Genomic DNA, 15,732 nt, shown 5'->3' on the forward strand with positions numbered 1-15,732 from the left:
AGGCCTGGTCAATACAATACAAAAGATTACTTGCTGGTCAAATGTATGCTCGCACATGCATGCACACACACACACAAACATACATACACATGGATGCAACAGTAGTAAGAACTAGTGACCATAGGCTCACACTAGTTGCAGATCTGAAGGCAGCTCAGTGGCTGACACACCAGGAGCTGTGAACATTCTGTGTTCATGCATTCTAGGTACCTGCAGAGAAGAGAACCCCAGTAGACATACGCAGATTGGCAACTTTCTTTCCGTGAAAGTGAACTAAACAGCTCACCCTCCTATGACTCCAGATATATCTCACAGGAAGTGCAAAATTCAAGGTGTATCTCTGCTTCAACATGCGCAGAAGGCCAAATGCACATGCGCAAAGATCAAGCACATGCCTCTTTGTACTACAAGAGAGCGCGCAGTGCCAAGTACTGTTCGCTTTCCACAGACGTGCAAAGACCAACTACCCAGCATACTACTAGCTTTCTAGAAACACACATAACAGCAACAGTCAATGACTGTGGGCTTCTGTGTTTGGTGAAAGGAGACTTCTTCAGCAGTCACAGTGGTAGCATTCAAACATCACAATATACCTGGGTATTCACTATTCTGTTTCCACCTGTGGTTCTGTGTATGTATCAGTGTCCCGAGTGATATTCATCACACCCTGTTCCTCATTAGTGAATGCAGGCGAATTCACCCATTCCTGACGTCTTAACACATCTTCCTCTGAGGTTAGTCCACCAGTGGATGTTGCATTTATGTGCTGAGTGTTTTCGACATGTATTGTCTCGCACAAAGTGACATACACGCACCCTCGCCTACACCGAGGGAGGGACCAAATTAGTACATCAATTTCACTGGATGGAAAGGTTGCTCTTCATCTGAACATGCCATTTTACTGAAGTGCATAAGTAGGGTTAGTAGACTGAATTGTCCTTTATTGTCTCTGGATCCCTCTAGTGTATTTTTCTTAGATAACTCAATACACTGCTTTACAGTTGGGTCAGGGATAAACTTATTTTTATGTCCATTATTGCTTTGTTTAAATGCCCTTTTACTTATTGGAAATGTTCATATAATGCACATGTTATGATGTTACCATTATATATATATATGTATATGTTATCACCTCTTCATCAACTGAATATATATATTCTGTTTTCAAATGTCAACATGATGTGCTGGTTTGAGCAGAAGCATCCTTATCTCGGGTTCAAAGGGCCATCTGGTGGATGGTGCCAGAGTTTTTTTGTATTTGTATTTTATTGATGAACTGCACGATTACTTAAAATCTTTACAGTATAAAAACTTGATGAACATCCCCCCCCCCGACATGCCCCATCCACACATAAAAAGTAAATACCACTTTGGGTTAAAATGCTGACAGTTAAAACTGCGTAGTTGTCCAGAACAGAGTTCTTTTAAAAGAAGGAGAGTATTGGTTACTCCATTGTTCCACAACAGAAGAAGAGAGGCACGTGAAAGTTCGATAGAATCAGTTCATGCGCTAAAGCCGGTTGACGATAGATGGATACCTCGTTGGGCCCTTAAACCAACCCAGATTAGATGACTGGGGGCGATGAATTCCAGTTGCTTTGCTGGCACCCTAAAGTAACTGTGGGCTAGCATCACTGGGGCCACCGGTAGAGCGCCGGCCCAATACTTAGAACCCTAGGGATTAGTGGCCATTAAGTGGGAGTCGAGTGCCATTTTTACCTGATGTATGAATTTCCCGACCCTGGCTATCAGACAGGTCGCGGAAACAGAGAGGCACCAGTCCGAGGCCTCTCTACAAGTTCTGTAGCCTAAGTTCCGTAAGGTCGGACGCAGCAAGCGATGACGGTCGTTGACCAACTTTGTGCAGCAACACAGCAAGTGTAGCCAGGATTCTCTGCGATAGTTGCATAGACGGCAGGCTAAGGCGCCATCCGTTCGTGCCCAGTTAGGGTTAAAGTCCGCGATCCTGAGGGCCAAGAGGCGAAAATACAGAATTTTCTTTCTCACGTGGGCGGATACTGGGTCTTGCAGGTATGTTTGGGGTTTACCAGAAATATATGATTTATCCAGGGCCTGAGTTAGTGGGTTTTGCCGAAGGGATGCAAGGTCGAGCCCAAAAGAGATCGTCTGGACTTGGCGCTTAACGGCTTGGGCCCAGGCTGAAAATGGAATTTCGTGCAGGGGCAGGCTCCTCCTCTCGATTTTCAGTGCATCAATGGCTAGTTCCACCTTGGAGTGCCATGGGGAGCCCACTTCACCAAAGATTGTTTTTAGGGAGTACTTTAAGGTGTGTTCTGGCGCTTTCGATACTCTAATATAGAATTTTAACAGGTCCCCCAGTAGTGCCAGCTCTGGTCGCTTAAGGCCTATTTCTAGCCTTAGCCTATTGTTCCTAGCATATCTGGGGGCCTGTAGCACCATCTTGTAGGCTTTCGCCTGGGCCGCATTGACCACTTTGTCAAATGCACCTGGGTAGGCTATATGCCCATACGAGATGGCGGGGATCAATTTTGCCCTGAGCACTGTCAGCATTGGTTCAACTGAGGGACTGGCCAAGCGAAGACTTAAGCGTCTTAACGACAGTATGGTTTTGTCTGTTTTAGATTTAAGCTCCTTCAGGTGTTTGACTGCAGTGGCATTCTCGGAAACCCAGGTGCCCAGGTAGTTGTAGGATGAGGCGGTGACGATGCGGTGCTCCCCCATGGACCATGAAGCTTCTTTTTTATGGGGGTATTTGCCAAAGATGACGATCTTAGTCTTGCCCACGTTGATCCGTAGGTCATTTGCCTTATTATATGTGGCAAGGCTGCTTAAGGCTCTTTGTAGCCCCACCCTGGTGTGATCCATGACCACCGTGTCGTCTGCATACTGGAGCGTACCCAAGACGAGCTTCCCCAATCTTGGGGGTGCTAAGTTGGCATCTTTCAGGGCTGTCCCCATGTCCGCAATATACAAGTTGAAAAGCATGGGGGCCAAGACGCACCCCTGCTTAAGGCCAGCGTTGGTGTCGATTCATGCAGTTGTTATTGTGGGACTTAGTTTCACCTTGACCCAGGTCACCTCATAGAGCGCTTTTATTGCTTTTAGTAGGACTTGGGGTAGCCCCCAGGAATCACGTTTTGCCCAGAGCCGACCTCTGTTCACTCGATCAAAGGCTGTAGAGTAGTCTATGAAACAGCAAAACAGAGGCGGCTTATTCCTCGTATTGGCCTTCTTCGCGAGGTAGGAAAGGGCTATGATGTTGTCGAGGGTGGAGCTATTGGCCCTAAAGCCGGTCTGTGTGGGCGGGAGAATGCCGTTCTTGTCCACCCAATCCTCCAGATCCCTTAGAAGAAGGCGAGCGTATATCTTTGCTTCTATGTCGAGGAGAGTGTTAAGCCTGTAATTGGCCGGGTTCGTGTGATCCCCCTTTTTGTGAATAGGGAATAGGATTGAGCCTTTCCAGGAGGTTGGCAGAATTGCGGTGGCAAAAGAGTGACTGAATAAAGGAGTAAGTCTGGATACTCTGGTGCCAGAGTAGGTTTCCAAACCCGGGCAAACATCATCACATATTCCGGATTCTTTTCTAAAATGTGACAGAAGTGTTCCCTTTTGGAGCCTGCGGAGATCCATTGGCAAGGAATACTTGTGAAAAGAGTGTAATATTAAACACATCAATTCTTGGCTGCTCGGTTTAAGGGAGACCCCGAAGGACACATTCCTGAGCTCACAAGTCAAGCGCAGCTGCATCGTATTGTCTGAGGAGCTCTGCTTAAAATACACAGCCTGACCACATCACTTCTCTCGGGGGTAATGGGGTGGAACGTGTTTTAAACAGTGCACTTAGCAGATCTGACCCTCGCTTGGAGAGCACACACACTGGCCTGACTGTGAGCTCAGTTTAGAGAGAATCCACGCGCAGATTGGAGCTTGAGATCAGAGAGCAGGCACACACTGAATCGGAGATCAGAGAGCAGCCACACTCTGATGGGGATCAGAGAGCAGTCACACTCCTGGAGATCAGAGAGCAGCCACACACTCTGCTGGAGATCAGAGAGCAGCCACACACTCTGCTGGAGATCAGAGAGCAGCCACACACTCTGCTGGAGATCAGAGAGCAGCCCACACTCCTGGAGAGTAGAGAGCAGTCAGACACTCTGCTGGAGATTAGAAAGCAGCCCACACTCCTGGAGATCAGAGAGCAGTCAGACACTCCTGGAGATCAGAGAGCAGCCCACACTCTGATGGAGATCAGAGAGCAGTCAGACACTCTGCTGGAGATCAGAGAGCAGCCCACACTCGTGGAGATCAGAGAGCAGTCAGACACTCTGATGGAGATCAGAGAGCAGCAACACTCTGATGGAGATCAGAGAGCAGTCCACACTCCTGGAGATCAGAGAGCAGTCAGACACTCTGCTGGAGATCAGAGAGCAGCCCACACTCCTGGAGATCAGAGAGCAGCCCACACTCTGATGGAGATCAGAGAGCAGCCCACACTCCTGGAGATCAGAGAGCAGCCCACACTCCTGGAGATCAGAGAGCAGTCAGACACTCTGCTGGAGATCAGAGAGCAGCCACACTCTGATGGAGATCAGAGAGCAGCCCACACTCCTGGAGATCAGAGAGCAGTCAGACACTCTGCTGGAGATCAGAGAGCAGTCACACACTCTGCTGGAGATCAGAGAGCAGCCCACACTCCTGGAGATCAGAGAGCAGTCAGACACTCTGCTGGAGATCAGAGAGCAGTCACACACGCTGCTGGAGATCAGAGAGCAGCCCATACTCTGATGCAGATCAGAGAGCAGCCACACTCTGATGGAGATCAGAGAGCAGCCATACTCTGATGGAGATCAGAGAGCAGTCACACTCTGATGCAGATCAGAGAGCAGTCCACACTCCTGGAGATCAGAGAGCAGTCAGACACTCTGCTGGAGATCAGAGAGCAGCCACACTCTGATGGAGATCAGAGAGCAGTTCACACTCCTGGAGATCAGAGAGCAGTCAGACACTCCTGGAGATCAGAGAGCAGCCGACACTCTGATGGAGATCAGAGAGCAGTCAGACACTCTGCTGGAGATCAGAGAGCAGCCCACACTCCTGGAGATCAGAGAGCAGCCCACACTCTGATGGAGATCAGAGAGCAGCCCACACTCCTGGAGATCAGAGAGCAGCCCACACTCCTGGAGATCAGAGAGCAGTCAGACACTCTGCTGGAGATCAGAGAGCAGCCCACACTCCTGGAGATCAGAGAGCAGCCCACACTCTGATGGAGATCAGAGAGCAGCCCACACTCCTGGAGATCAGAGAGCAGCCCACACTCCTGGAGATCAGAGAGCAGTCAGACACTCTGCTGGAGATCAGAGAGCAGCCCACACTCCTGGAGATCAGAGAGCAGCCCACACTCTGATGGAGATCAGAGAGCAGCCCACACTCCTGGAGATCAGAGAGCGGCCCACACTCCTGGAGATCAGAGAGCAGTCAGACACTCTGCTGGAGATCAGAGAGCAGCCCACACTCCTGGAGATCAGAGAGCAGTCAGACACTCTGCTGGAGATCAGAGAGCAGTCACACACGCTGCTGGAGATCAGAGAGCAGCCCACACTCTGATGGAGATCAGAGAGCAGCCATACTCTGATGGAGATCAGAGAGCAGTCACACTCTGATGCAGATCAGAGAGAAACCCACACTGATCTGAACTGGAGATGAGAGTACAGACTTACACTGGCCTGGGTTAGAAATCAAAGTCCAGCCACACATAGAGCTGGAGATCGGAGCGCAGCCCACACTGAACCAGAGAGCAGGGTGCACACACACACACACACACACAGAGCCAGAGATCAGAGAGCAGCCCACACTCTGCTGGAGATATGAGAGCAGCCACACACAGACCCTAGTTGGAGGTCAGAGAACAGCCACACAGGGAGCCAGAGAGCAGCCGCACACTGATCTGAGCTGGAGATCAGAGCACAGCCACACACAGATTTGAGTCCAGAGTGCAGACAACACACAGAGCCAGAGATCAAACAGAAGCCCATTCTAATGAGAAGACCATAGCGCAGCCATTCACTGACCTCAGCTGGAAATATGAGAGAAGCTGCACACTGATCTGAGCTGGAGATCAGAGAGCAACCACACACAGAGCCAGAGATCAGACAGCAGCCCACACGGAGGTGAAGATCCGAGAGCAGAGTGCAGACACACACAGAGCTGGAGATCAGAGAGTAGACTCACTGAACCAGAGATCAGAGTGCAGCCACACAGAGCTGGAGATCAGAGTGCAGCCACACAGAGCTGGAGATCAGAGAGTAGACACACTGAACCAGAGATCAGCGTGCAGCCACACAGAGCTGGAGATCAGAGTGCAGCCACACAGAGCTGGAGATCAGAGATTAGACGCACCCTGAACCGGAGATCAGAGTGCAGCCACACTGCTGGAGATCAGACACACTGGCCTGAGTTGGAAATCAAAGAGCAGCCACACACTGATCTGAGCTGGAGATCAAAGAGCAGCCACATTTATCGCAGGAGATTAGAAAGCAGCCGCGCTGAGGCCTCACTCTCAACTAGGCTTAAGGAGAAGCCATGTGCAGACCAAAGAGGGCGACTAGAGAGCAGCCCCACACTACCATTCCCTTCTAGTTCAGTTGAAAGCCCTCTGACATGTAGGCCTCCTTTGACTGTCATACTTGCATCATAATAATTCCGATCACACCAGGCACCAAAAAACAAAGCTCTCCCACAGCTGTGGCATGCTGTAGCCATGCCTTAGGCACCCCATTCAAGTTGAATCCTCCACCCCTAGTCCTCAAGGTATCAAAGGGTCTTGATTTATCATGAAAATCACATTCACCCAACACCCCAATACACAGCTCATCTCTGACTACCAGGGGTTTTCAATGCCCCATGGCATTCAATCTGAACTGATCCACCCATTCTTAATTTTTTAAAACAGTCTTATCTAGAGGCTAGGGCCTGGGTGCGCTATGGAAGGGGTGGTGAACTCAGTAAGACCCTACCGGTAAAGAAGGGGGTGAGGCAGGGGTGCGTGTTGGCACCCCTCTTGTTCACTTTTTATATTAATAGACTGGGAGCAAAATTAGGTAATGATTGTCATGATCTGCCATGCATTAATGGACGGCCAATAGGAGCTTTATTATATGCTGACGATGCCGTCTTATTGGCTCCTACCCCCATTGGCCTACAAAATGTAATTACCAGCTTTTCTGCCTATATGCTAGATCTTGATCTTCCTGTTAATATAACCAAAACATTTACATTGAAATGTTGTAAGCCCAGCATCAAGTGCGGAGAATTTGTCATCGATAATAGGAAACTCGAACACACGGCTCATTTTTCTTACCTGGGCATTGTTTTTAAAAAAAGGGGTCTATGGGCTAAAGCTATTGAATCGAGGAAATTATTATTTTGTAAAGCCACTTGTGCTATAATTAACTTTGCAAGGAAATTGGGGAGGCGCCCTGTTGCAGACTTAATAACAATCTATAAAGCGAAATGCATTCCTGTTGCTATGTATGGAGCAGGCATCTGGGGTTATGCTAATGCCGAGTGCCTGCAAATAGTTGAAAACAGGTTCCTGAGATATCTTTTGGCTGTACCCAGTAGCACAGCCGCATTCGTATGACACGCTGAGTTGGGGTTGCCTTATCTTTTAGACTTGATTAAATTGCAGCCCATCTTGCTGTGGCATAAAGTTTGGACTGGTATCTCTACTGGTTTGAACAGGGACCTGATTAAAGATTGTTTGTCCCTTGATGGGGTTGATCGTATTTCCTGGTTGACTTATGTCAAAAAGGTTAGAGAGTCTAGGACATCCGGAATATTTCTCTAATCCTGACAGCCTGAAAAATGTTACTAGAAATAATTTAAAATCATTATGTTTGGACTATCTGGAGTTCATTAATCTATCCAGTAATATTGTAAAACCGTCAGTGAGTACACACCAACTACTCTTGACTCAGCCAGGGATACAGCCTTACTTACTGAACACTGCAGGAGCCTATGATAGATTGTTATTGACCCACCTACGCCTTGGCATTTTTCACACTAGGGTTACCTTCCCAAAAATCAACGACTGGTCCCGCACCTTATGTCTATGCCAGTGTGATAATATCTCTATTCAGTCGACAATCCACGTTATGTTTTTTGCAAGTTTTATTCTATGCCCAGGAAAAAAGGATATTACCAATTTTAATGAGTTATGGCTTGAAACAATGTGGCCCCGCCTTTCTAAAGCTGCAATATCTGAATGACAGGTCCATGACAGATCACATTGTCAAATATTTGAAAGGATTGGTCAGACAATGGCTGTCAATGGATGGTCCTATTTCTTCTTAAAACATCTCTTGAATTTGTATTTTGTATATATATATATATACATGAAATGTATGTTTTTATTGTTTATTACGTTTTGTGCTTTTATGGTTTAACAATTTTTAAATCGAATAAAGCGAATTCTGATCTTATCTGAATCTGAACTAAAGCCATGGTTCACAGCTGTGCTCCTGTGTCCTTATCCTCTAGTTGTGCCTTGAAAATCCCATTCACCCAATGCCCCAATATACAGCTCAATTGCTAAGAATTCAAGTCATCTAACATCTGTGCACATTTTGTTATTCACAGGTTCTTGGGAATGACTCTCTTGTTAGTACCAATTTGTAAAGGAAAGATAACCCTGCTGCTGACATCCCCTACAGACAATTCTGCATTTAGACTCTATGCCAGTGGACATTACTCCTGTAGAGACTACAATCTAAAGTGACAATGGATGGCATATGGCATCACTGACATATACATGCATTCTATATAGGTCAATGATGTTTCATAAACTACATTTAATATTTTCCGTGGTATGTTTCTCTAGACATAAAAAAAAAAATAATAAAGGAATTTGTAGAGTGCCTGGTTACTCCATTCGGAGTGTCTCCACGCTAGGATGTCAGAACCACAAAAGCCCAGAGCCCAGAAAAGGAGACCTTGTTTATGTTTGTCTGAAAAGCCAAGTCCTAAGCTTCTTTAAAAAAACCAGTTCTGAGCGTTCCTGTCTCAGATCAACAGACCACATTTTGTCAGCCAAGAAACTGAACAAACAACCTCCCATACATGCTCTTTCTACCCTATATATCAGAGTGAGTGCTGCTTCTGCAGATCTATGACATCTGCTGGTCGTAAGGACTTGATAAAGGGATGAAAATATCGGGGGACTTTCAAGTTCAAGATTTTATGACAGAAGCATAAAGCTTTAAAGGATGCTCTTTGTCTGATTAGAGGCCACTGGAATTTAGTGAGGGCTGGTCCCAACGAAGAGCGTCTATGGATGTTCAGCAGCACTCATACTGCAGTATTTTGTACCCTTGAAAGCATCCTTAAACTGCCTTGGTGGCCCCAAGATATAGCACATTACAATAGTCCAGTCTGGAGATCAATAAGGCCTGGACTACTGTCTTCCTGGCAGCTTCTGGGAGGAGACCTAAGATCTTGTGTAGCATTTTTCAAATGCCAAAGCAAACCATGGCAAGACTGGCTATCTGGCTGTCAAATGAGAGAGTATTATCGAACCAGATACCAAGGTTCTTTACTTTCTGCTTTTGAGCTGGTATTAGCCCTAGAGTGCCTGGCCACCATGCGGAGGACCAGATCGATATCTGTTTCTCCAGAACTATGATCTCGGGTTTCTCAGCATTCAGCTTGAGGTGGCTGTGGTCCATCCACTCTACTGATCCAAGCAGACAGGATCTAAAGCTGGCTGCAGATATTCCTTCATCCTGCATCAAGGTGATGATTAGATGTGCATCATTGGCGTAAGACACGATTTTGATGCCATAATGCATAACTGTAGTAAACATGTTTTATCCCCTTTTACACAGGATGGGTGCTTGCAACTAGATTCTAAAAGCACCCAATCTCTGTTTGTTCACTCTATGCATTCAATGATTTGTGAGGTTTTAATGGCAATGAAAAGGTGGTGATCTGCTTCATCTGAATTTAATGTAAAACAACAGTTGATGGACAGAATCTGAATTTAAAGCAATTAGCTATAAAAGACGTATAAGGTAAAGTAGAATCCTGACAACGTATTTTCGTATCTTTACATTTAAAGTTGAGAGTTTCTGTGACTCGATTAGCTATTTCTTTTGTTTTTTACACTGTACAGAAGGGTATTGAATTTAATACACTGTCATTCATACTCTATCATATATGACAGAAAGGGATAGTACAGTATTGTAACCTTATATATATTCATAATCACGATGGGGTGGCAAAGCAGTGCAATTTGTATTTGGTTTTTGACCTCACATTCAAACGTGGTTCAGTGGCTCCAACTGTATACACTGTATGTAACCACACAGACGTAATGGTCGCTTTGACCAAGGAAGCGGTGATAAGCAACTGGTAAGGACACTACATATATGGAGTCAACCCAGGAGCAACAAAGGAGGCACTGTTAATAAACCAGTGCGGAGTCAACCCATAAACTGATGAGTTCCAACCCTGGAAACACTTTTCAGTTACCAATAAATAAACAGTATGGAGTCCACCCAGAGGATCAGCCATTAATTCAGTCTTCAAACCAGAGATGTTTCAATCCTCAAACGTGCGACTGCAGTGAATACTACATGGATTTCATCCAGGCGCGAAAGAGCCTCAGTCCCTCTGAAGGTACTGTAAAGCAACCAGTGAATATGCTAAATGTAGTCAACCCAGAAGAGACAAAGTCCCAGACCCACCAGAGGAATGTAGAGCAACTGAATTAAGTACTAGATGAAGTGACCAAGAAGCCACTGAGGCCCAACCCAGTGGAGGCACTGTAAAGCAGCCAGTGCATGTGCTATATGTGGCCCACACAGGAGCAACAATGTCCCAGTGAGTGAAGCAATCTCTCCTTAGTCTGACAAAACTACTGCTCCTAAAAGAATGATATTTGGGAATATGTAGGGATTCACAGCAGCTGTGGCCATGAAGTCATGATATGCCGGAGAGGGAGTGGCAGTCAAGAATAAAGAACAGTGGAGACTGGCTGACATCAGTGTTAATTGACATGCCACCCAAACGGGGACTCAACAAACAAAGGCAGGACAGGTACTCACTGCTTTAACCAATTTGGGTGCCCATTTGTGTGGCTGTATGTGTGTCCATGTGTGTGTGTATGTCTGTGTGTCTTTTTGTATGTCTGTCTTTTTCTCTCCTGCTGACACTCCTGAGGAGATGATTCTAAGCCCTCCTAACACGAGCCACAACCATCTCACGAGGAGACTCTGGCTTGGCGATAGTGGCTCAGACACAGGTATCCACACTTCTTTAAGTTGAGCAGGCAAAGGGGGAGCAAACTGAAACAAGCTGGGGAAAACAGGGACGTGGACGCATGGGCATGAAGTCACAAACAGGCAGGAAAACGAAGACACAAAAGAATCCACAGGCCATAGCCGAAAGCACCACAGTGTCAAAGAATGCCTTCAACGATGGCAGGCACAGGCCAGCAGGCTGCACTCCAGCCCATACTAACTTGCTTTGCGAGGCTTGGGAGGAGGCTGGGGTGGGGCTTTCTTGGCCCTGTCGGCTGGCGGGGTACGGATGGCCTGAGGAATTATCTGAATAGGAAGGACACTGGAAGGTGGTGGCACAGGAAGAGCTAAAGGAGGTTAGAAGAAACAAGAAGCAGAGGGAAGTGTGATTCAGGAGAAGCATGGAGTGGTGGGTACAGGAACATCACTGCATGAGCATACCAGGCGGCACACTGCCACATTTGAATGAACAGCAATTCATCCTTTCACATGCAAGCCAGGGCTCACATAAATGCATGCTCACAGCCACACATTTACACATGTACACTGGGCCTACATAAAGCTTGCAGGGGCACTTGCAGACAAGCTCATAGAGGCACATACACCCAGGCTCAAGGAGTCACAGGCAGCCAGGCTCACAAAGTCTCCTGAACCCAGGCCCACAGAGGCACGTGCACCCATGATCAGGGAGGCACATGCACCCAAACTTGCTGAGTAACAGACATCCAACACATGGTGAAACATGGACCCAATGTCCCAGAGCCACCTGCATCCAGGACCCTACAGGCACATGCACACATGCACACCTCTAAAAGGTGTGCTGAATTATACCTCACAGGGCAGGGCGTGGTTACATCTAGATCACATTTGGATGAAAGAAGACCATTTTCTAATACTATTTCTAATAATCAATGGGATTTCTATTACTTAATGGCTAAGGAGAATATAAAAAAGTACATAAAGACTTGTAATAGAGGAAGGCAGCTTATTTGAATAAATTGAGAAGCTCATATTATTGGTTCAAAGCACCCTTGGATCATCGATATGAATTCCTTGCTGGAGGATCCCCTAGGGAATCTCACCGGGAGAGGGAGGGGTAATTGCATATTCTCTGCTGGAGTCCCTTGGTTCCTAGGAAGAATACCGTGCCCTTTTCAGAATAGAAACTGTTCAGCACCCTCTACCTTAAGCGGGCCCAGCTGCTACAATTTGTAATTGGGCAGCAAATTTCTGTAAATGTTTATTTACTGCTCCAAGTTGGGTGCCCACCATCTTGGAATGGCATGACTAAAAAACAAACACAATGGTCACTGTGTTATAATGTATGCGAGCACATGCATGTTGACACATGCCCGAGTATACATCATCACTCTGGGTCGCCTTAGCATATTAACGCATATTGACGCATACTTACGCACACGTAATGACACATTTTCTTTATACATTATCACACTTCTTTTTTTTTCAATATCAATAACAATTATAAGAGCATTGGCAAGAGGAATTTGCCCATGCCATTGGAATAAAACAGCGGTAAAGCCAAAAGCTCACCACTCGTTTTCTAAAAGTGAGACCAGTTGATTTTGCCAATGCTTGTTGAAGGCTGCAATTAGAATACGAATTCTTGCAATTTTCCTGGAAAATGTTTCAAGCTATGTCTTTGTTGTTATCGGAGAAAAATAGAGGCTTGCCTGTTTTTGAAAAGACATCGAGTTGTGATGCATTTGGTACCAAAAGAGTTGGAACCCTAAAACTGCATCTTGGAAAGATGGTTAATGATACAATTGTGATCAGTTTTGTACACAATGCAAGTGAGGGAAATAATATCAGTAGGTTAGAGGGTGAGGCCTCAGGGGCAGCTCCTACACTAAGGCAGAGCGTCGCCCCACTGCTCTCAGAGCAGCGAAAAAAGGAAAAAATTAAATTATGATATTTTTTGTAGCTGCGGACTGGGTTAGGGTAGGGTGGGGCTGGTGTCACATGGGGAGGAGTGGTGGCACATTCTAAGTGCCCAAGACTGTTTGGCCGGCTGTCTTAGGCCAGCCAAACACTCATGCGCACTTTACTTGTTCCACACCAGGCTATAATGCACAACCCAGTGGGTCCATGCAAAGCCTCCCAGTCCTTGTCTGAGCGCCGAACCACAGCACTCAAACCAATCACAACACTGTATTGCAGCATTGTGATTGGCTAACGGGATTCTATGATGCTGTGTGCTTCCTCCTTCCAGGACTCACCAGGAAAAGGAGTAACGAAGGAGTGACGGCAGCTGTCAAAAGGTAAGTGTTTTTCATGTAATATTTTTTTTTACCCCCTCCCTCCATCCTCTCCACGCCCCGCCACCCCAGTTCCCTTCCAGCCGTCACTAGTGAGGCTGTCATCTTTCTGTAACCTGGGAACTCCACAAGTGCAAGGAATGTTTCCTGATCTGAGATACTCATATGATTGATTGTATGGATGCCCTTGTTACATCAGAGAACAAGTTTTTTAAGGAACTAGTTTCGCTCCTGAAGGGGACACCTACTAAACCACTACTGAGCGATCTGGGTCGCCGTTCTATTAAGCATTTAGCCACTTTACGTCCTCTTTTATATTGGGCGCGGCTATGGAGGACCCCGGAGCTCTCAAGGTATGTAGATGGTTTAAGAGAGGTTATGAATCTTTGTGGTGCCCACAAGATTAGTTGGATTAGAAACATAAAAAAGCTCTTACTTGCAACGGGCCTACCGACAGAGTGGGAGCCTGGGGCATCGCTACCAAAGGCCGAAATCAAGCGAGCTTATTGGTCATGGGTTGACGACCAAGAACAGAGGGACCCAAATCTAGGTAGGCTGACTGAGGCATTCTACCAACATAAACCAAAGCCTCGTCTGGAGCCCTACCTAGATTTCATCAAGAAACCAAGGGATAGATCCCTCTTTATCCAGTTTAGGCTGGGAACACTTCCCCTTCGTGACCATACTAGTAAGTGGAGGCCCCCGCACCAAACCTCTTCTGACTGTCCCTTTTGTGAAGGCACCATTGAAAATATCCCGCATGTCTTCTTTGTATGCCCAGCCTATGCTAAACCTAGACTAAAGTGGCTTAAACCGGTGTGCCTATTTCTTGGAACCAGGGACCACTCCGCTGCACTAAGAATCCTTATGGCAGATGTTAGTACCACCATAGTGTGTGGGGTGGCCAAATTTCTGAGCTGGGCCTGGTTGATTAGGCTTAAGGCTACTCAATGATCCAACCTCTGGTGGATTCTTTTTATATTTATAAATCCTTACAAAGCTGCTAAAGTTTAATATATTTTTACATTACTTATTATAACGTAACTGAATTTTATTGTAACTTTTGTCAACAAATGTATTATTATGAATTGTGATTTTATATTTTTATGTGCTTTTATGATATCCTGTATATCGAAATAAAGCTTTGATGATGATGTGATCAATACACAAACAAACAAACAGCATTTGTAAAGTGCAACACTGTCACTCCTAAGGGTATCTGGTTGCTGTGTCTCCATCGAAGAGCCAGGTCTTGAGGTCCAGCTCACAAATGAGGTCTCTCTCAGAGAGAAGACCAGGTTATACACAAACACACCCATAATTGTATCCAGCAAAGCTCAGAGAGGCCATCACTTTGCACATGCACACCTAATACACCATTCACAATAATACACCATAAGGCACATGTTTCACTTCTACGCACCAACAGACACTGTCCGCAGCAAGGGTGCAGGATGCTGTTAGTTACAGAGTTTGCAATGAGGGAAGGTGAACATGGAGCGAGGATTGTACACGTAGGTGACCAAACTACACAAAACATTGGTCCAGGAGACTCAGAGGAAGACTCTGGGATCTTCGGCCATTCCAGAGTCTCCTACCTCCAGCTTCACCCGGATTATATTATCACTGGGAGACTGGATCTTCCAGTGGCTTACTGAAGGGCCACACAGCTGTGCTTCAAGGCAGGTGAGGAAGATGTGTGCTCAGCAGTATGGAGGTGCAGAAAGAAAGTGAAAGAGAGATGCAGATAGAATAGAAACTGAGAAGTGAACATTAAAGAGAAGAATAAAGAACAACAGCAAAGACTGAGAAAAAAAGAATGGGCAGAGATGAGCTAATTTTCATGTGTTCTTAGTTTTCCTTATCCTCTGTCCAATATGCTGGAGAAATACTTTTATATAGGTATATGTGGAAGAAAGAAGGAATGAGAACAAAAACAGAACACAAAGAACGAAGGAGAAAGAAAGGAATGCAGAGAAGGAAAAAAAGAACATAGCGGAAAATGAGAAGAATAGACCAAGAAAGTGGAGAAATGATAAAAAAAAGAATGAAACAGACTCCACAAAGGGCAGATACACAAGAGCGAAGATGACGAGAATAATTAATGGAGTTGAAGAATGAGATATGGTGTAAGACTGCGTTAAAACCATGTATATGGAGGAAAAGGGCTTTCGGTA

General features: G+C 46.0%; 1 protein-coding gene across 4 annotated transcripts in view; it reads right to left on the reverse strand.

Moving 5' to 3' along the window:
* The window catches only part of FLNC (filamin C), a 201,131-nt gene that overhangs the window by 103,391 nt on the left and 82,008 nt on the right, over positions 1 to 15,732 (reverse strand). For 2 of the 4 annotated variants that reach the window (XM_078677798.1, XM_078677800.1), the window contains exon 9: positions 11,501 to 11,626. The exons of the other annotated variants lie outside the window; for them this stretch is intronic. In XM_078677798.1, the coding sequence (XP_078533924.1) occupies positions 11,501 to 11,626 (126 nt within the window). The remainder of the gene's footprint in view (positions 1 to 11,500; positions 11,627 to 15,732) is intronic. 4 annotated transcript variants of the gene reach the window in all.

The sequence above is a fragment of the Lissotriton helveticus genome, chromosome 1_1 (assembly GCF_964261635.1).
Source record: "Lissotriton helveticus chromosome 1_1, aLisHel1.1, whole genome shotgun sequence".
Taxonomy (NCBI): Eukaryota; Metazoa; Chordata; class Amphibia; order Caudata; family Salamandridae; genus Lissotriton; species Lissotriton helveticus.